The 22019-nt window shown below is 41.0% G+C and overlaps 1 protein-coding gene across 4 annotated transcripts in view; it reads right to left on the reverse strand.

The window, feature by feature from the left end:
- Window positions 1–13632, reverse strand: part of Supt3h (SPT3 homolog, SAGA and STAGA complex component) — a 411458-nt gene extending 397826 nt beyond the window's left edge. For 3 of the 4 annotated variants that reach the window (XR_009058766.1, XR_009058765.1, XM_057794694.1), the window contains exons 1-2: window positions 13425–13632; window positions 1550–1650 (exon numbers count right to left, since the gene is read on the reverse strand). Coding sequence is in view for 1 of the 4 variants with exons in the window: in XM_057794694.1 (XP_057650677.1) it covers window positions 1550–1650 (101 nt within the window). In the remaining 3 variants the exon portion in view is untranslated. Of the gene's footprint in view, window positions 1–1549; window positions 1651–13424 lie in introns of those variants that run through there. The other variant, XR_009058767.1, reaches the window with a different exon arrangement.
- Between the last annotated feature and the right edge of the window lie 8387 nt (window positions 13633–22019).

Below are 22019 nucleotides of genomic sequence, written 5' to 3' on the forward strand. Positions count from 1 at the left end.
GTGAGCACCACTGATGTCCCAGCAAACTACACTTGCTGAGACGGGTTACAGGCTACAGTCTGCTGCCTCACGCTACACGTCACCCGGTGTGTTACCTACTAACATATACTGTTTTAATAAATCCTATGAGGTTAGCTTTAGAATATTTCTTTTCTTATTATTAGGGAGAAAGGTCAAATAAGACTATGAAAGGGAAATTACTGTTAAATTTGCATAAAGGATACATGGGGTTCGTTATATTATAATTTAAGGACTCTGAACATGTTCAAACTCACATTAAAAACTACGAGTAAATCAATTTAGTGCCACAGGAAAAAAATGAAATTTATCACCTTACCATAAAGTATATATTCATAAAGTAAATATAATTACTGAAACATAACACAAAAGTCTGTTAACAAAAAGTCCATTAAGCTATAATGAAAAATTTAAACATGTATACAAATATATAGACTCTTAAAGCATTCCACAATTTAAAATATAGGCAGGTTCACAAAATTCAGCTTCTAAATTAGTGTTTATCCCCATCTTAGCAATCACAAGTATTATCAACTTTTGGTTTTAGAACATACTTTAAAAGAAATAGATTATATTTACATATAAGTTTATTATTTTTCAAATGAAAGCATAAATTTTTATTTCTCAGTTTTAAATTCTAAGAACTCAATATTTATAGATGATCCATACAACCAAAGTTCTCAAGATCCTCAATAATTAAGACTATAAAGATAAGCTGAAAGCACAGTCTGATATACTATGACATTGACGCTTTCAATGCTAATACTTTCTTTGAAGTATGTCTACTGAAAGACTATCAAATGCGATCAAACTTACCAAAACTGTGCTTTGAACTATTATTATCACACAGTAGAGTCAACCCACTCTAAAGGCTATCAGTATACACATGAGGAAGGCATTTAAACTTTCCAGAGAAATATTCTTTTAAACTCCCTGATCATTGTGATCATTAGGAACTACTGGGAAAGAAGTAACATTGCCTCTTCCCATAGATACCGGTCTCCTGAACCACTAGGAAAGAACTCAGTGCTTACATGGTTCCCTAATAATCTGCTTCCCCACCCAATTAAGATAAATTGTCTCATTCACTGCAAGCTGAGGATAGCTTCGGGAAGAATTCTTAAACAAATGGGCAATTTCTCAAAGATTCAATACATGTGACTTTTTTAACGCTTTTTAGATTATCACAATAATCTAAAATGCAACGGTTCAAATATTACCAAAATTAAAAACTACTTTGAATTAGGTTCACTGACTTAGGAGAACTAAGAAAAACTGCAACCTTCTCTGAAAATACTTTGACTATCCCAAAAAGGTGAGCTGGCGCCCAGTTTTCAGACGCAGTGCACCGGTGCAGCACTCTGAGCCAATCCTGCCTATCTTACTGTAGCTATTTAAACGCTGAGAGCACTTGACTTCTGTTTAAATACAAATTACATGAAGTTAAGATTTATGCATTTTATTTCCGTTTCCTTTTTCAACACTAATCAGGGTAAAACAGCGACAGTAACACATGTAAAGACACACTCACATCATGCTCTGCAGTTCTGCAGCAAAGCTTACAGCCTTCCCTGTGTTTCTTCCACTACTCGAAGTGGCAGTAGACATCGGGCTAGCTGCAGTATTATTCATCTAAAGGAAAAGGAAAAAAAAAATAAAACTTACAAACATATTTAGCTATAAAAAATACACAAAATAGAAGCAATTCCAAACTACTTCAAAAAGTAGAGAAATCTTCAAATTTCAGATAATATCAGTTCTGTAGTAAATCCAACTGTCTTCCTCTTAATGTCTTTATTCAAATGAAAAGTAGTACAGCAGGAGAAAAGTGCTTAGTCAGCTCAGGTATCAAAGAATCACCTACGTGACTGATACACATTCAGTATCTACACTACAGTAAGTACTAGAACAGAAATACTCATTAAACTACTTTGGCATCACTTGGTAGCTCTCCAGAGTGTTGCACAGCACCCAAAGTCCCATTGGCGATTCTTCAGGGAGTGTCCAGCAGCCCCTTAACACATATTCCCCCATTTCACATAGACCAATAAAAAGTCACTTTGGGAGATGGGGAGTTGGCTGTAGCAATCGTGATTGCTTTGCGAGCATGAGGGCCTGAGTTCAGATCCCGGCACCCAAGTAAAAGCTGGTACAGCAACACACTCCTGTGACCCCAGCCCTGAGGGAGAGAGAGGCAAGTAGATTCTGGATGCTCTTTGACCAGCCAGTTTAGCCCAAACAGGGAGCTCTAGGTTTTGAGGAATGACTTTGAGGACTGGCCTATTCTGAATTACTATAAAATGATATAGATCTGCTGCTCTATTATCTAGCATGACACAACATACCTAATCATTGCTGAACACTTAAGCATCTAGGATAGAATGTAGCATCTGCTTTGGATACTTTCAAATAGAAATACTGTTTTGATAATTAATTAATTAATTACTGTGAAGAAGTGACTGAGAAAGACAACCTGATATCAATCTCTGGCCTCCACATATGCCACACATACAAACAGGACACACATATGTGCACACACACAGGAACACACATGAACACACACACTTACTTTAGGAATACCAGGTAAGAATTTAAAGATGTTCTTATAACTATAATACACAAAATGAGAAAACCATAGCATAATCTAGTTCTCATTTGAACCAAAGGCTAAATTATGGCAGAAAATCAATAGATCAGAAGTGGGCATTATATTTTATAATCTTATGAGCAAATAACTGGCTCAACTTAAAATGTGACATTTTTCCTATCAAATCAGACTGATATATAATGAAAAACTAGCTAATTCTAACACATGTATTTTTATTTATTTTACATTACACTAAATTAAATAATAATCAAGAACTAGTTAAAAGAACATAAAAGTCATCAAAGTACTAATTACCATACTATAAACACAATAAATATTATTCCCTATGTTTATATCAACCTGATAATACCATCATTTTTCCCTAAGGTGGGAATTAGAAACACTTTGCAGATTCTATGGAAGAACATCCAAACTTGAGAACACATGTTAAAGCAGTTGAGAGAAGTCCAGGAATAATCTAATTGTACGACAGCCTCTAGAGTTGGTGATGCACAGAAGGGCTGGTCGTTGACACCACTGCAGAAGGCAAAGCCCAGGCAGAGAAAGAACTTTTCTAGGATGGAACATCTGGCCTAAAGAGACAGCCTAAAGGGTCACAAACTACATATTAATAGGAGACAGGCTTCCCACCAGTGGAGACACGCGGCCCAATCCTGTGCATCAGCTCTCTGCGGCCTATAGATGTTTTCCCGCTTTGCACATCTCAAAGGCAGAGCATATTACCTCTTTGGGCTAGGAGTCACTAACTAGTTCCCCCCCACACACAGTTCCTGGCAAATCACACAATGTCTACACAGGGTGCTCTCTCCTGAGGCTCTCTTGCTGGTAGTCAGGCTCACAGTAATGGAAGAAAACATGCTTCACCTGATTTCTGTGGAAAGTGTGAGATGAAGTTAGAGTTGGGCATAAAGATCTGATTTCAACGTTTGGCTTCAGACACAGACTGTCTGGGTTCAATCCCCAGCTCTGTTACTTTGTTAAGACTTTACAGAAGTTACTTTACTTTTCTCTGCTTCCATTATCTCGTCTATAAAATGTGAATAATAGCCCTGCTTTTTAAAGATTATTGTGACAATTAGATGAACTCATACAGAAAACAATTTGGAACAATCTTGATACAGTAAGTACACAATAAATGTTAGCTATTAAAAATAAAGATATTTAAAATACCCCATCTTGATCTGACAAAAGCTTTTATATCAATTTAGAGTACCTAACTTTAAAAATCTCCTATCTTTCACCCTCCCTATACCCACGATGTACAGGAAGACAAGGTCCTCTTCTGTCCCTTTCTCTACACTACAGCTCTCTACTAACTCCTATCTCTCTCACGCTCAGCTCACGCTCCATATGGCTGTCAAATTCATTTTCATAACATGCCCTTTTAATCTGACCAAATGTGTGGAAAATGATAAAAATCACCAAGGGGATCTAGACCAGGGGCACTCCTCAAGGACAGGGTCCATGAGGCTAAGCTAGAAAAAACCCAAGTGTCCAAGATGAGCAGCTTTTGAAAAGGCCACACGGCACGGGGCTCTAAGATGAACAACACCTTAGTTATGTCATAATAAATGTGTAGAGATACTTAAATGTGATGATGTCTGAAGAACTAACAAAGGCACACATAATGAATACTCTAAAAGACAAAAACATTTCACTCAAACCGAAACTAATGCCCAAATACATTAAAAAAAAAAAAATCTAATGCTAAGAAAAGTTATCACTTTCCTTTAAGCCTAAATTTACTCTGTTTTTCACAATAACTTTTGAAATGATTACTATTTTTCTATAAACAAAGTAATGAAAGAAACTACCCACATTGCCTTGGTCTGTTTCGGTTCTGAGATACCCTCATTATTCCAAGTTGGCAATGAACTTGTTATGTAGACTCCCTGCCTCCACCTCCCATGTGCTGGGATTTCAGGTGCGTGCCAAACTCCAGCTTGAAACTTGGGTTAAAAAAAAAATAATTACCTCACCAGTCTATGACTAGGAGAAAACAAGAACTACAGATTTCTACAACCAGACCATCAGAAAGAGAACACACGGCCTCCCTTTGTCAAGAACCATTCACACATACCCCACACACCCAGTGTTTTTAGTGCTTCAAACACAAGGCCTGCAGAAATACTAACCTCAAGGATTGTGTATTAACCCCAACCTCCCAAATCAGGCCTGGAGTTGAGCAGTTTCAGATTTGATACACACAGCACTGTGTGGGGTTTATAGCCTAAAGTAAGTGAGGCACCGCTGAAGCAATCTGTCCCTTTCTTCAGTTCAAACCCAGTCAACCTGCTTTAACTTTCTAAAGAGGACAGATTTCATAGAGCAAATTTATACGAAGGGCCAAGCCCTAGGTCTGATGCCCAGCTTTCTTTCAGTCGTCTCCCACTAGAAATGGTTCCTATCAAGTGTATTTATTGGTAAGAGGTAAAGGGTTCCAATCCAAATTTATTACAACCACAACCAGTCTTCCACAGACAAGTTACTTAATTTCTAAATCAAACAGGTGAAGAACATTTTTCTTGACATGATGAGCTGATAGCTCATTAGACTCCAAAATAATTCTTTCCTGTACCCACATTTTGTTTGATTTAGATAATTACTTCTTTAGACATTAACTTCTTTACACATCAAAGTCCTATCATTCCAATGTTTTATTTCCTTTCTTCTAGACATAAAAAAGTCTGTTAAAAGCAGAAGCACTCAAGTCAATTTTCACTAATAAATACAGTTAACATGGAACTGAAACCCTACTGTAATCTTCTCAATGGGTTAATGTCCTGCAGTTGTTTCAGCTTCCACAGGGATGCAGCTGCTTGCCATATTTTACAAAATGAATTCAGATGTGCAGATTGAGTCCCAGATCATTTCAACATGCCAGCTTAAATGTGAACCCCAGGAAAAAGTTCATTTCTGATTAATACTGCGTTAACCTGATCACTAAACCATTTTTCCATTCTGGAAAATCAAAATTTGTTGATTTCATCTAAACATACATGTGTATGTATGTATATATGCACACAAACTTCCTTTCATTAGAAACTGCCAAACACAAAAAGTTCCGATTGTAGTAAAGGGTAAAGATAGTTATCACAAAATGCAGTGAATATTTTACTGGGTATCCATTAAAGAACATATTCTGTTGACAACATGACCAAAGAAAACATCCCATGAACAATATTTCATCATAGACCTCAAAGAACTGAGACTTATTATTAGTTTCTCTATACTAGAAGTAATATCAAAATCCGGGCTATAAGTCTATCAACCAACCAGCAATTAAGAAACATAATGAAACGACTAGTTCTGCTTTATTACTGGTGGGGAACATTAAGTCAGATCCATGTGCTTATTCAAACATCCACAGAGTCTCATCTTAATATTTCATAACCTAGACATCTAATATAAATAATTTTTTTAATTAGAATAGTTTTATAAAACCCCAAAAGCAGGAAAAAATAGAGGTAATTCAACATTATTACGTGCTCCATTTTGGTTTAGTGTTTAAAAAAAAATCAAGCTCCATCATAATCCAAATTTATACTGATATGAAAAATACCAAAAGATCAATCACTACAAACGCAAAAACTCAAAAAGTGTAAAAGTATCTATAAAATGTCTATAGCACATAGAATAGTAACACAAGTCTTCTAGCCATGGGCAAAACATAGCCATTCTTTTCCAGAATACAGCACGGACAGCCTCTAGCCAGGTCCTGCTAGAGTCCGCTTTCCCATTTGAAATCCCATGAGCCAGGATTAGTTTCTTTCATTTCAGCATTCCAGCCGCCCATACCGCACCCTTTAAGTTCTGCTCACAGCAGTCACATCCAACCTTCAGTCTGCAAACTACAGGCAGCCCAGCAAAGCTACGAATGCAGCCCAGCTGGTTTATAGATGGCATCATACCACAATGTCAAAAGGTCGGATGTCTATGGCTTATGACACTCTAGGGCTTCTCTAGCCCACAGGTCCAAATTCTTCCAAATTCCTTTTACAAAAGAGTTCCAAAGGCCTACAAGTAATATGGTCAGATCGTCACAGCAAAAACCAATTTTCTCTATTTCTGTATTTCTTTCTTTCTCAATGCTATGGCAAATGTCTGATGAAAGCAACTAAAGAAAGGATTTATTTTGTCTCACAGTTAGAGAGGACACAGTCAGGCATAATGGTGATAGTAGCTAGTCACACTGATCTACTATCAGGAAGCAGACACAGATGAACACTGGGGTTCATGTGTTCTTTTTGGTTTTGAATTAAGTTTGGGACCCGATTCTATAGGCTGTGCTACCCACATTCAGATGGGTCTTCCCTCAGTTAAAGTTCTTTGGAAACACCCTCAGCAACATTCCCATATGTCTTCTAGATGATTCTAAGTCCAGCCCCACTGACAATGAAGATCAACCACCACAACTGGTTAATACTATCTTAGTGAATGTGCATTACTTTCATTTCAAACTTCTGTCCCATACTGAATCCCTCCTCCAGCATCTCTGAAACGACACAGAAACAGAAACTCATCACTGATTGGTTTCCCTTCACTCTCCCCTATAAGAAGTGACATGCCTTCTATTCCCCTTCTTATCATAAAGACACTGTCAATGTCTTTTTAAAAGCCTGAACGAGGGTGGTTCAGCACTTGGTTATTCATTCATAATTACTGGACACTGACTGAAAGCCAAATGGTCTTCTATGGCCTCAGGATATAATAATAACTAAACCAACAACAACAAAAAAACCATTATAGGGTAAGGAGTAACACTCAGACAAAAACAATTTGTAGTGCTATAAAAAGCAAAGTAAACAAATGAATTTCAACTACAGGGTGACAATATATGATCTGAACAAAATGCAAGAGGCAGTGTTCAAGAACCTTCCCCTGAGACCACTGTGGGCAGAGTGCAGTGAACAGAAAATGCAAGCAACAGAAAGGGAGATCTGTGTCATAAGGAGGAGGCAATACTAGAAAGCCTTGAAGGCCAACAGGGGTTAATTTTTACTGAAGGAAAATACTAAGCTATTGGAGAACTTTGAACACGGAATTTTTTAAGGATAGCTGCAGAATGACCCAGGAAAGCAGAAGCTACTTAAGTTGTATAGACAAGAGATGTCAGTGCCTTTGATTTCTGGAACAAGTGAAAATAAGAACATAATACAAATGTCGAGTTAACTTGCAGGTGGAGTAGCAATGTAAGAAGAGCAAAGGTGACAGAAGCTTGACCTCAGAAACTAACAACACAACTATGCTATTATTTAATAAAAAGAGGAGGAGGCCTGGAAATGAGACCAACAGAAGCAAACAAACAAAAGTCCACACAATTCCAGTTAAGAATGTATTAGACAACGATCAGACACTTGGGGAGGAGCACCCACAAAGCTTTGTGAGAGATTCAGAAAGAAGGGACTGGTACAGGCTGACAGAGTCAAGTCTTATAAGGTAATGCCATGGCGAGGGGAGTTTCGTTGGTTTGGTCTGGCTTGCATTGGTTTGGTACAATGCCTTGTGTTATGTCACAGGCTGGCCCTGACATTCCTGGGCAGTGGTGGCGCTCATCTTTAATTCCAGCACTCAGGAGGCAGAGGCAAGTGGATCTCTGTGAGTTTGAGGCCAGCCTGGTCTACAAGAGCTAGTTCCAGGACAGGTTCCAAAAGCTACAGAGAAACCCTGTCTCGAAAAACCAAAAAAGAAAAAGGAAGGAAGGAAGGAAGGAAGGAAGGAAGGAAGGAAGGAAGGAAGGAAGGAAGGAAGGAAGGAAGGAAGGAAGGAAGAGGAAATTCCTAGGTAGCTCAGGCTAGACTCAAACGTGCAATCTTGCTGCCTCAGTCTCTTGAGTAAAGAGATTAAAGAACTGTATCATCACACCTGGCTGGAAATGGGCTCTTTGAAGGACTAACTAACCAATACACCAGAACCTATACTATAAGAATCAACTGAGGTCTCAGGTTCACTTCCTCCATCTTTCAGGAATGATTTCTGCCTCTCTCACAAAGGTATTATAAAGAATACAATGAAGCAGGTGTGGTGGCGCACGCCTTTAATCCCAGCCCTCAGGAGGCAGAGGCAGGCGGATCTCTGTGAGTTCAAGGCCCGTCTGGTCTACAAAGTGAGATTCAGGACAGTTAGGGCTCTGTTACAAAGTGAAAAATTGTCTCAGAAAAAAAAATACAAAACAATAAACCCACAATGCAATAAGGACTCAAAAATATACTTGAATTGAAAATAAAAAATTTTATAAAATGGAAAGGACTGTCACTCAGCAACAGAATTCTTGCCTTAAATGCATAAGTCACGAGGCTCAATAAACAGCAATGCAATACAATACACACAGACGCGTGCGCGCACATATACACACACACACACAAAATAAAACATTTTCATTTCCTTGTTACCTAATGATAAGTTAACTTACAGACATCATTGCTCTCTGCCACACAAACATGGGAGAATCTTACTATATTTTTTCCCTAGGTTCATATTTGCCTAAATTCTATTCCATGTGCTTTAATGCACATTATTGGTTTTTTTCAAATTTTGTTCTAAAAAATTATTCTTTACTAAAAGTATACATAAAAATGTACTGTAGACTACATCTAACAACACAGCCAAAAACACACAGCATCCATACTGGCAAATCCCATAGCAAACTCCCTTTTTGACAATACTGTTTTTACAGAAAATTCAATGACTTTATGGGTTTTTCTTTAAGTATGTGGGAAATCTAGCCATCACTTAACAATCATAATAGTAAGTCATATAGCAGAAAACAAGGATTTTTTTAAAAGAGTAGATATTTTTAAACATTACAATTCTCTTCTAGCCTAAAATCATGTTTTATAAATAGTCATCCTTATAAGAAATCTATTGTCATCTAATATTGAGCATATACAATTCACCAATGGTAATTTAATGATATGGTTACAATACAGCCTGTGTGGCTAATGGCGATTTAATTCATGTATATGAAGAATTAATGGACTTGGGCTTTACTTGGTCTTTTACTGCAGTAACTCTGATTTTTTGTTGTTTTGTTTTTTTGTTTTTTTCCACAATCACCCTACCAGGCCAGTACTTTCCCACTACTGATGAGGAATCTAAAAATACTGGCTAAATGTCTCAGACCTAATTATTTTTTTCTTTTTAAATGTAAGGCTTTAAGCCAAAGAGCTGACTCAGTAGTTAAAAGAACACACGACTCTTCAGGGGACCCAAGTTTGGTTCCCAGAGCCCACATCAAAGGTTCAAAGATGCTGTAACTCTAGTCCCGGGAGAACCCAACGCCTCTGGCCTCTCTCTGTTGGTACCCACACAGATGTGTGTGTACATAGAGAATTAAAATAAATCTTTTTAAAAAGAAAAAAAAGGGGGGAGGCTCTGGTCTCAAGTAGCTGATAACCTGATCTATGGAGGCATATATCTTAACAAAAAATTATCAATTTTAAAAATGCCTAGATTTTTCATTTGTAAAAGATGCCTATCTCCAGATACTCTAAAGTAATATGAAACTATCAGAGCTACTACAATCATTGCGGTCAGGGGCTGACATTGCCATTAGTTATCTGAGAGTCTAGTAAATTAAATGCTATGTCCAGAGAGTCTTCGTTTAAAGGAGACTGTAGGCCAACTAGACCGTGTAAACCAGTGGGAGGGGCCGAGAAGTGAGCAGACTTCAAACCAAATCCCTCATTTTTCAGGTGAGGAAACTGCAGCCCAGAGGGGTTTCTTGAACTACCCAAGGACACACCACTTTTTAGTGACACAAGCTTGGACTAAAACTGAAGTCCCCCTGACTCCTGGCCCAGAATCCTTTCTTGTATACAACGAGGAACACACAAATAAAAGTGGATCATAATTAACTCACAAGACCTTCACAAGGAATTGGTCAGAGTGAACTTGGTTGTGAACTATCTATCTGCCTATGCTTACGCAGTGTAGCAGGAAAGCGCTGAGCTCTGGAGTTCAAACACAGGCTCTGAGGCTTATCATGTGACCTTGGGCCACTCAGGCCACCTTTCTCCCTCAGTTCCTCTAGAGTGGAAACTTACACACTTCCCTCCCAGGGTTCTGAGATAATGGCTAAGCAAGGGTGCACAGAAAGCGTCACGGGAAACATGCAAAGGCACAGCGCTTTACAGACACGTCAGGGTTTTAATATTAAGCAAGCTCAAAGAGGGCAGCTCGTGAGTGTGACAGTCTGTTCAAGGCTAAACTAGTGGGACTACAGAAGACACACAAGGCTCAGTGGCATTGCCATCAACATTTAAAATAGTAACCAGAACAGCTCATCCACTTCACTTAACATGAATTCAGTTAACACAGTAATGCAATGGCCGAATCCCTTCTCATAATGTAAGTGAACTACAAGCAAAATCATTGACATTCTAATACATGAAAAGCAGGTTTCTGATTGATTTACTCTCTGACCTCACGAAAACACCCGTTCTCAACAGGAAAACAGGACGACTCAATCTTACTATTTTTACTGGTACCGGCACATTTGTAGCCCTTTACACCAAAGGGGACCAAGTCACTCTCTGGCCTTATTCCAAACATCTATGAGTGAAACAGCATGGACTTTGTCACTGTTTTCAGCAAGTGTATTTTGGAGACTGCAAAATTGCTAATCCTTCCAAGACTAAGAGTTCTGACACGCTTAAAAAGTGTGGTCACGTTAGCACAGTCCAAACTGGATGTTTCTGACAGTACGAAAGGTTCTGGTAGGAAGCATGCTGGGACGTGACTGTCCCAGAAAACTTAAGATAGTCTGTCCACTCGAGGCCAGCTCAGTCTGACTTGCAAGTCATGAACTAGTCTCTGCAGATGACGTAACACAGGGGCTTTAAACTGTCATTCCAGAACCAAGGATTATCTCCAGCCTTGAGGCCACGGGCAACGCTTTACAAATATCAGGCTGGAGTTCAGGGTGTACAGCTACCGTGACACAGTGACAGTTTCGTTTTGTTTTTGTTTCTCGGGGTTTATTTTCAAGGACTGGGTGTATAGCCTAGTGGCAGAGCCACCACTTAGTAAGTGGGAGGGCCAGGGTTCAATCCCCAGTACAAAAAAAGGAAGAAAGAGGGAGGAGGGAGGAGGAAGAAGGAAGGGAGCGGGGAGAAAAGGGGAGAAAGGAGAGGTTTTTTATTTTCAAGATTTACAAATAAATAAAATAGTTAGGCATATTTCAAAGAAAGTAATCTCACGACACATTGATCACCAAATTTCACTTTTCTCTTCAGAAGTTTGAATATGGATACTAAAATGACTTCTAAAATTGCTCAAAGATTGCCACTACAATTTATTAAACTGTCTTATTATACAAAAGGTTAAAAGGGGAAGCACCAGCTTTCAAAGATGGTAGGAAAAAAAACAAACGGCAGCAATAAAGAGTTGCAAGCTTTCACGAAGAACTAACTCAGTGATAAAAGACAGTGGAAGCCAGCGCTGATTAAAGAAAACTCCAGCTAGTGTTCTCTTTCCAGCTAAATCTGGCGCTAGCTTTCGAACCAAGGAGTCAAAGGAGTGTTTTGCTTTAATTTGCCAAGCTGTAAATAAATACTAGCAGGCCCACGCTTTGAATGAAAGGCAATATTTGGACATAATTATGAATCCTTACAGCATAAATATTCCAAAAGCTGAGCTGACTTAAAACTCCACCAAGTCAAAGACCGCAACAGCTCTCAACTTTGCAGACCTGTGCGATCCCATGCAACAACCACCGTGCGCGTGGGTGGCCACTTAAATTGTAATTAATTTGCTACTCATCAGTGGCACCTGCCACGTTTCCATTACTCAAGAGCCACCTGCACCTGATGGCTACCATGCTGGAAGTCCACAGTGTATAGCATTTTCAGTGTGGCAGAAAGTTCCCCTAGGCAGCGCACCCCTCAGGGTAGACCTACTGTACTTAAAGGCCCCCAGGGTGGGTGAGGGGATTTGAGGGGCCACAACTCACAACAGCATAACCCATTATGTTCTGGTTTCATCAAGTATTATCAAGAAACCCTCTAGTAGTCAAATTCTGTCTCTCTGGAACACACAGAAATCCTACCAGTTCTTTCAAGCAATCTTTTAACGGTGATCTGGGAGCCCCAGGTGTCTCCCAGATAAACATGTCAATTCTTTCTGAGTTCCCACTAAACTCCAGGGACATGATGCTAATTTATCCGGGTATACAATAACGACACTGCTTCCGGGATCCTGTCTGAACGTCAAATATATTTACTATCCCTCCACTCTCATTTGTCACACCAACTGTCCTGACTTTCCTAAGGGAAGGCAAGGCGACAATTTCTTAACATGAAACTCATAAGTAATTAATCACAGCAGAGAACTCTGCTGGCGTTGATGTAAGCTTTAAGTACACAAATATTCTCTCGTAAACCTGAGTTTGGAGCTAGGCTATGGTGATCCCCATCTACACCCCACAATACGACCTAAATGATTTCCCCAGGGGTCCCAGAGGCGGGCGGTGACAGCAACATCTCTGTGTCCTCTGGGTCTCTCCTGGCACGCTGAACTTCCACTAATGCTACCTAACTTCCACGAAGCAGAGCTTTCCTTTTTGAAGGTCTCCCCACCCCAGCACAACCTGGGTGACACGCGAAAGGTGCCTCTCCGCCCAGCCCAGGGCTCCCCTCGCCCCACGCCCACCGACGACGGGGAGGAGCCATGGCTCACCCCACACTCGGCGGCCTGCACCCGGCTGGGCCCGCAGCCCTGGGCCTGACCTCTGGCTGCCACGTCCCTGGCGTTCCCATGACCTCGCCCCACTCCCCGCCGCCCCCACGCGCCCCACAACCTCTGCTTAAGGACACGTGGAAGCACGTCTGCGCGTCCCGCGTGGAGAATGAGAGGGGACAGAGATGACGCGGTGTCTGCGGCGGCGGCGGCCCCGGGACACGATGGGCAGGGGGCGGGGAATAGGGGGGACAGAAACTGTGGAAAGGGAAAAGGTGACTGGGCTAGGCTGGAGGGGGTGCAAGATGGCGAGAGCGCCACTATGAGGGGCGGGGGTGGCGGAGACTGAGGTAACTAGACGGACGCGCCAACCCACGCGGCGAGAGCGCATGCGCAGCCGACGAGGTGGCGCGCGCCGCTCCCGCTACTTCCGCCACACTCCGGGGGCGGGGCGTCGTGCTCCCGCCAAGGCGGAGGGAGCGGCGGCCTCAGAGCTGGAGTTGCTGTGCCGGTCGGGCAGAGGAACCGGGTATACCGGGTGCAGACACACTCTGCAGCCTGCCGGAGTGAGACTGTGGATCTAGGATTTTTTAAGGAGTCGGTGTCTACACTGAAGTTTGTCCGTGCAAGCTTCTCTTCAGGGGTCGGGGTGATTAGAATCTTATCCTGTTTCGAAAGGGACAGAGAGTTCGGAAAGACCTGCACCTTGGAGAAGCGCTGTGTGTGGACCCTAGGTTCCGGAACCTTGAAACACCAGCTTCATTCACCCCGCCTATGACAGCCCATCTGCAAAGTTTCCCCCAGTTCTTTAATTACTTAAAGAGTACGCTTTTGTTGTTGATAGCTTCCGATATCTGGGAGGCTGTATAAACAAGCCGTGGTCATTTTTCCTCTTGCACCACCTGTATTGAATTGTATATGTGACCTCCTCTCGCGGTTGCTGGTCGCAGAAGCAATTCTTTAAAGCATCAAGACAGTGGGGTCTCCTGACTTTCATGGCGCTTGTGAACTGTTGTTTATATTTTTAGCAGTTTTTTTTTTCAGCCGTTTAAGAAAGCAAACATTATCCACACTCAAATCCTACCACTTCAAATATTACTAAGTGTCCAGTGATTCACCTTTTCCAGGGCTTTTCAAGCACTGCTGCTTCCGTTAACGTCTTGCTTAGGAATGTATGTGTTCTGAAGTGATCCTGTTTGCTTAGCGTCTTTAACAGAGCCATTCATTTAATTATCTCCTCTGTGGATTGCAGTCGTCTTGGGTCTAATTGCCAGACACTTCACTCTTCGTCAAATACACTTGCAAAAGTCTATTTAGGATGTGGAGACTCAGCATGAAGTAAGTGTAAATCCAGGCTTACTCATCCTAGGCAGAGTGTACCAGTGTATGGGAAAGTAGCCAAAATTGTCATTACTTCTTTTAAAAAGTAAGATTCGGTTATATGCGGTAGGTGAAAAGACAGATTTTAGTATGTGGCCAAGAAAATAAGAGATAGGGCTGGGCACAGAATTGGAAAAGTCAAGGTCAGTCTTGATTACATAGTGATTTTAAGACCCTGCTGAGCTACATCAGACCTTTCTTTAAAAACAAACAAGAAAAAAAAAACTGCTGTGAAAACAGGAGACAGAGTATCCAAAGAAATAAAATTGCAGGTGAATCTCTTTAATTAAGATGTCATTGCACAGGCATTTCGCCTCCAAAGATAAAGACCAGATTTGACTTATAAACAAATTATAACTGTCAGGTCCAAAAAAAAAAAAAAAATCAGGATAGATTCATGGTGCCCATCAGGTTACCAAAGTGCAGGTTGGCCTCCAGGCTCCCTCTGCCACAGCTCCCTGGGGCTCTTCTCAGCTCTTCTCCCCCAGCCCCTACCCTAAACTTCTCCAGCTCCTGCCCCCCTTCCCATCCCATATAACCCTGCTGTTTCAGCCTTGTGCTCTCTTGCACCCCTCCCTCTTGATCTCCCTTGCAAGCACTTCCTTGTCTTCCTCTCTTGCTCTCCACATCTCTCCTCCCATGGCCATGTTCAGTCTGCTGCTTCCTCCCTGTTCTAGACTTTTCCAGATGCCTCTGACTGTACTCTCCATCATATCTACAAGAAAACCCTTCCCCTCAAACCATACCTTGTAGAGGCCATGTCCTCAGTTTATAAAGTAACAAAACTAAAACAACAAACTCTTGCTGAAATTAAAGCTTTGGAGACCACCAGGGGAAATAGAGCAGGAGACCAAGTAAAGTCACGTCACCCCTATAACAAACAAAACACCTCCCCTCCCCCACTTTGGTTTTTTGAGACTGGATTTCTCTGTGTAACAGAGCACCCTGGCTGTCCTGGAACCTGGAATTCTCTGTTGACCAGGCTGACCTCGAACTCAGAGATCTGCCTGTCTCTGCCTCCCTAGCACAGGGATTAAAGGCGTGTTCCCTGTACCACCATGACTGCCCCATCTCTTGGTGTCGTTGAAGAAAAATGAAGCTTGCTAGTGTCAACTTCCACACGTCTCTGGCATGATCATCTTCAGACAAACTCACTAGTACAAAGCGTGCATTCCGAGGCCCCCTCCCTTCTTTGTGATGATTGCATTAAATGGCCAAAGACGCTTTTATTATTTTATTTTATTTTTATTTATTTATGTTTGCTTTTTTGAGACAGGATTTCTCTGTGTAACAGTCCTACACTGTCCTAGAACTAGCTCTTTTAGACCAGGCTGGCTTTGAACCCACAGATATACAAGCTTTTATTTTAAAAGCTCTAAGTCTATGGAAGCTTTTGGAGGTGGTGCCTGCCTAGAAATGGACCACTAAGGGTTTGTACCTGTCCTGGTTCTGGACTGCGTTCTCAGCCTGTGAATGGTTCTAGCCTCAAATCCACTGCTCCCCAGAAAGGATCCCCACCACGCCTCTGTGTCCTTCCCGCTGTGGCAGGCTGAAATCCCTCTTTCACTGAAAGTTTTCCTCCCTTAAGGAGATATTCTGCAGATATTTTGGTCACTGTGTCCCAGAATATGCAGTCAATTGTCAACTGGCTGCATAAGTCTTACCAAGATTGTAGAAAGACAGAAATATTGCTGCGGAAGGGTCTAGCTCAGGAAAGCTGCCCACCTCAAGGCAAACTGGAGGCCGCCAGTAACATACCTCCAGGAACCTCCTTTCTCTGACTAGGCCCCATCTTCTAGTTCCCACTACCTCCCAGTCATGCTATCAAATTATGAATTTGTCAGCAGATTGAACTGCCAATAAGGTAAGAATCTGCCCAATAAAATCACTTCCCCAAAGCCCCTGAGCCCACAGCTAAGCCTTCAACAGGAGTCTCCAGAAGACACTGCAGAGTCAAAGTGAGCAACACAAGTGTATTTCACTGTGTTTTTAAGGAAATATGAGGAAATTGAAGACTCTTTTTATTTAAAATAAGAAAAGAACAAAACCAAAGTAAAATATTGGGGGGCATTAGTACTTGAAAACAAGATAGAGAATTCAAGTTATCAAGTTGAGACCAATATATAGAACACCCAGTTCTGAAATGTATTTTAGCCAAAATATATAGATATAAAATTGGATGCATTTTGTTGAATTACTAATAACTGATTTCCCTTTCTATTACATGTGAAAATGGAGCCAAAAATTAATTGGTGCCATGTGTGTGGCTTATGCAACCTGCCCTTCCTATTTCACACCCCAAAGCTGGTTGTAATAAACATATTTTGACTAATGCTCAAATCAATTGTTAAATAATGATCAAAGAATGTACAAACAGGCTTAATTTCTAGCATCCTACAGATATAGAGATATATATGTTCTTTTTTTCTTTTTCTAGTATCTTTTTTAAACAACCTCATTAACTCAGTCAGATATAGTACAAAACAGATGGGCTCTGGTGCCACATATTGGCCACAGGAACCTGGTAGTGGTACTCAGTCTTTCTGAAAGCAAGCATCATCCTCTATACATCAGGAAAAGAACATTTGCAAAGCAGTGTTGTTATCAGGATTTAAACGGAAAAGTCCTGACCAATTGAAAATACTCTGTAATATGCGGTGATTTTTATATTCCAGCTTTTAATGAGCTATCAATAAAATTTTATAACTTTTATCTTGTCATGCATTAGACATGGGACTATAAAGAGAAACTTTATCTCAAGTACCAGGGTTTGTTTCTGCTAATACAGTAAATGTATGTCCACTTGACAGGGTTTTTTTGTTGTTGTTGTTCTGTTTTGTTTTGTTTTGTTTTTTCTTTTTCTCTAGATAGCACTGTACTGTGTGGTTCATGTTAACTTCAAATTCATGGTCCTCCTAGCTTGGCCTCCAAACTAGCCTGGTACTCATGATCCTTCTGCCTCAATCAGTCCCCAGCGTCTGGGTTGTGAGCATACACCACCAGGCCCTGCGTTAATGAGACAAATGTGTATTGAGGTTCCAGTAGTCACACAAAGCATTCTTAGCGCTAGAGAAAGATTTGCAACAGAGATCCTGCCTGTCGCTACTGGAATTAGAAAAGTCAAAGGCATTGAAACAATATATATTGTCAGCTGAGTTCTCCTTGAACTTTGGCCTGTAGGTCAAGATCCATCTCATCTGTAAGCCCTACGCCCAACCCAACAGTTCTTCATCTTTCTTTGGAGCCAATGTTCTCCCCTATGACGCTGGACTCCACTTGATACTGCATTTGTGCAGTTTATGGATCAACTGCTAAGTGTGTCCTCACTTCACAAACAACCACTCAGACATGACCACAACCCTATTCCTAGATTTCACCCTTATGTGTTTCCATAGAGTTCTATATAGGCAGAGCAAACTGACTAATGTTTGGAGATGATGGAAGGGGTTTTTCATTATAGAGACACAGCTCCATGTGAATTCTGTTCTGAGCAGCCCTCCCATTGCATGAGTATGTATTGGTACCAAGCCCCTTTCACCATTCTGCTCGAACCTCTACCCACACAGTCCTAAGCACTTATGCACTGCTAATTCTGAGTGTTTTGGTTATCTCTTAAAACAACAACAACTGAGTTTCTAGCAACTCTGGTCTTTGAGGCTACCTGGCCACCCGCTGCTTGTATTTTTCTGAATAATTTGCAGTTCATTTCCTTTACAACTGTCAACTCTAATATTAAGTATTTCCGTTTCTGTGTACAAACTGTAGAAGATAGAAAATCAGGGAGCAGTCATGGAGAGAGAGCAGTGACTGTGGGGTGGAGCAGAAAAAGATGTCAAGGCAGGCAGGCACTCCGCGTCTCACCAGTTTCATTCCTCAACTGCGCACAGCGGCATAAACTTTTACAATAATGTCGGTATCGCATGGGGATGAATGCAAAGAGCCTCACACATTGCTGACACTTAATAAATGGTGGTTTTCATATTTGTCATTATTACTGCAGAGAAGATGACTCAAAACTCAGTCTTGAAAGTAAATCAAGGGTGAACAAACTAGGAAAAGATGATTTAAGCAGATGGGACAGCGTTAGGAAAGGTATGATTTATTAAAGGGAATCACAAGCTCAGCATGATGGACCACAGAGTTTGCAAAGACATTTGTCAGGATCTTGGGCCTCACGGTCGGGAATGTAGGCTTTATGAAGTTAGAAACTGGGAGTGTTGGAATTGTTTTTAAGGTGATGTCATGATTAGAAAGATGGAAGTCATGTGCAAGACAAGTTGGGAGAAAAATTGGAAGAAGCTAATAGTTCAGTAAAGACATAAAATAGGGAAGTGCTAAGTCAGTGAAGTAGGAAACAAAATAACAGCAGAAATAGGAAGGAGGGGAAACTTTCTAGGATTTGATTCCTGACTGGTAATATGTGAAGATCAGGACTTTGGGGAAAGCACTTGCCACATAACTTTAAGGAATTCCTAGATATCACGTAGAAAATCAGGCATGGTAGTGCATGCCTATAATCCCCATGTTCTCATGGTGAAATGGGAAATGGAGACCAAATAATCCCTTGAAGCTCAAGGGCCACCTAGCATGCCATATGCAACTACAAAAGAAAAGAAAAGAATTGAGAACCTATTTGAAACAAAGTAGAAAGCAAGGGTGCACACTCAAGGTTATCTTCTGACCTACGCACACATTTGAACATCCTATACATCACAGACACATCACACACACACACACACACAAAATCTCAATTCAACCAGAGAACTCACAGATGATTTCAAGATTTCTTCGATTACCAAATGGGTAGTGGTACCATTTATCAAGACAAGGAAGACTAGGAGTGACAGTTTTAGATGTGCCATGTTTTCAGGTAACTGCACAAAATCCCAAATGGCTCTAACCAATAACCAACTGGAATAACCAAACAGAATGAATGGTGGAGGTAACACTTAGAGCAAGGTCTAAACTAAAGTCTAAAGCTACAAGATTAAATGATTTTTCTGGTTGTGAGAGAAAATCGTGGCCGAGGTAACAAAGATGAGAGAGTTTATTTGGGCTTATCGTTCCAGAGAACTAGAGTCCGCGATGGCATAGTTAAGTCATGGTAGCAGAAGCAGGGAGCTGAGGGCTCACCCCATGAACCACAAGCATGAAGCAAAGAGAATGAACTAGAAATGGTTGGAGTCTTTAAATTCTCCAAGTCTATTTCCGGTGACATACTTCCTCCAGTAAGGCCACACCTCCTACACCTACCCAAATAGCACCACTTACCAGGAGCCTAGTATTTAAAATCTAATCTAATGGTGAGATTCTCAAACTACAGCAATGGATACGTAGCTTTAGGAACCTGATGCTTACATGATTCATTATTTTACACACATCACTCAGGTATGATTTTTTTTACCATCCCTATATTCGGTCTAAAAAAATGTTCTAATAGGATCCATGTGGACACAGCAGAAGCCAAAGAAAACAATGAAATGGTCAAGGGAGTTTCTAGAACAATGAAAGTCAAAAGTTGGGTCCTCGACATTTGTGATGGGTGAGGCAGATTGTCTTAAAGAACACTGAGAAGCCGAGCAGTGGTGGTGCATGCTTTTAACACTAATCCCAGCACTCAGGAGGCAGAGGCAGGGGTTCTCTGTGCATTCATGGCTAACCTGGTCTACAGAATGAGTTTTTTGGACACCGAAGGCGATTCAGAGAAACTTGTCTCAAAAAACCAAAACCAAAACCAAAGAAAAAAAGCCCACTGAGAAAAGCAGTAGTTTCCTGATGCAGGAGAATCGTTTCCAAGAGTCATATTAATGATACTAACATGTTCATGTGAACTGGACTTAGCCAGTTCAAGATGGCCTCTGGCAAAATAAATTTTTATGAAGCTAGGAAGAGAAACTTGGTTATTCTAACTTAAAACGGAAGAAGTAGATAAAGAAAATCCTTATTCTCTCCAAGAACTGCTTGCCCAGAAGAAGCAGGGTGACTAGAAACTTATTTAGGGGCAAGGAATAGGTTTTTTTTTTTTTTTTTTTAAAGTTAAAGACTCTTGGGTCTGCTTACATGGTTTGGAGAAGAAACTGGCCAAGAGAAAAATGTTGAACAGTTGGGAGAGAAGAAAGCTGATGATAAATGTCTTGGCAAGAGTGGATAGTATTGGGTCCCGTGAGAGACCGCAGAAGGCTCTACTAGAGTCCAAGAGTGGTTGAGACCTACCATGGAAGAGAGAAGGTAGCTAGACTAGAGAAAGAAACGAACATGAAGCTATCCATGCAAGTTGGCCCCGATTTTTCCTACTGTAGAAAAGAAGCTGTTTTCCTGACAAGGTGGGTGCCAAGACAAATCCTTTATGAAATGACTCGGGGTTGCTGAGCCTCTGTGAGCAGCGGGGAGCACCGGAGGCTGGTCGAGTGGAAGCTAGGCAGGACAGAGCAGTGGTTCTAATAAGGAATTGCAACATCTGCTTCTTATCAGAAAAGAATATGTGGTCCCCACCCCACACCTACAGAATCAGAAACCCCCAAGGACAGACTCAGTGGTCTGCCATAGCAAGCCCCTAGCGGTTTTGAAGTAGACCTTCTCGGGGAAAGGCTTGTCTAGAGTTTCCTCGGAATCTGTGGCTTCCCCAACCAACAAGCAATGACGAAGTACAAACTGTGATACTCAACCACATCCTAGGCAGTTTTTAGTAATATTTTCCATATTACAGTAAAGCACATTTACTTGGCATGTTAGAGATTCTGTGAATCTATGTGGAAACGGGTGTCATGCAAGGTTTGTGAAGTCTGAACAAAGAGAGTCCTTTCATCGAAACCGGACAACGCAAATGCTGTTTTCAAAAAGGGCCTCTCTACTCAAGTTTTAAACTTATAATAGAGAAATAATGAAATTGTCATTCACTTCATCAGAAGTATTCTTGGGCCCCCGCACTGTAATAGCAGCGCTCGGATTTTGCTTGGGCGCCGCTGACATCTCAGTCTAAGTGATGGTGATCAGCTCTCACAGGGAAATATTTATGAATGAAATTTTCTCAATTTTAAGTTACCCATAAATTTATCTTCAGGTCTTGATCCTGGCTACTGTCTACCTGGCAGCAAGTAATGGCATATGACAAAATAAGTGAGCAAATGGGAAGTGGTTATTAATGATCTTGGAGATGGCCAGTCAAGCATAGCTCAATAGTGTGTGTGTGTGTAATTACAAGCATGTTCACAACTGAACCCTTTTTATTGCGTACCGGTAATAAAGTCATTTTCTACTACCATTGTTTCAACAATGCTGTCACTGCTCAAATATTTAGAATCTAGTTTAGAACCACTTTCGCTACCTAGGGAATGTT

The sequence above is a fragment of the Chionomys nivalis genome, chromosome 19 (genome assembly GCF_950005125.1).
Source record: "Chionomys nivalis chromosome 19, mChiNiv1.1, whole genome shotgun sequence".
In the NCBI taxonomy this organism is placed as follows: Eukaryota; Metazoa; Chordata; class Mammalia; order Rodentia; family Cricetidae; genus Chionomys; species Chionomys nivalis.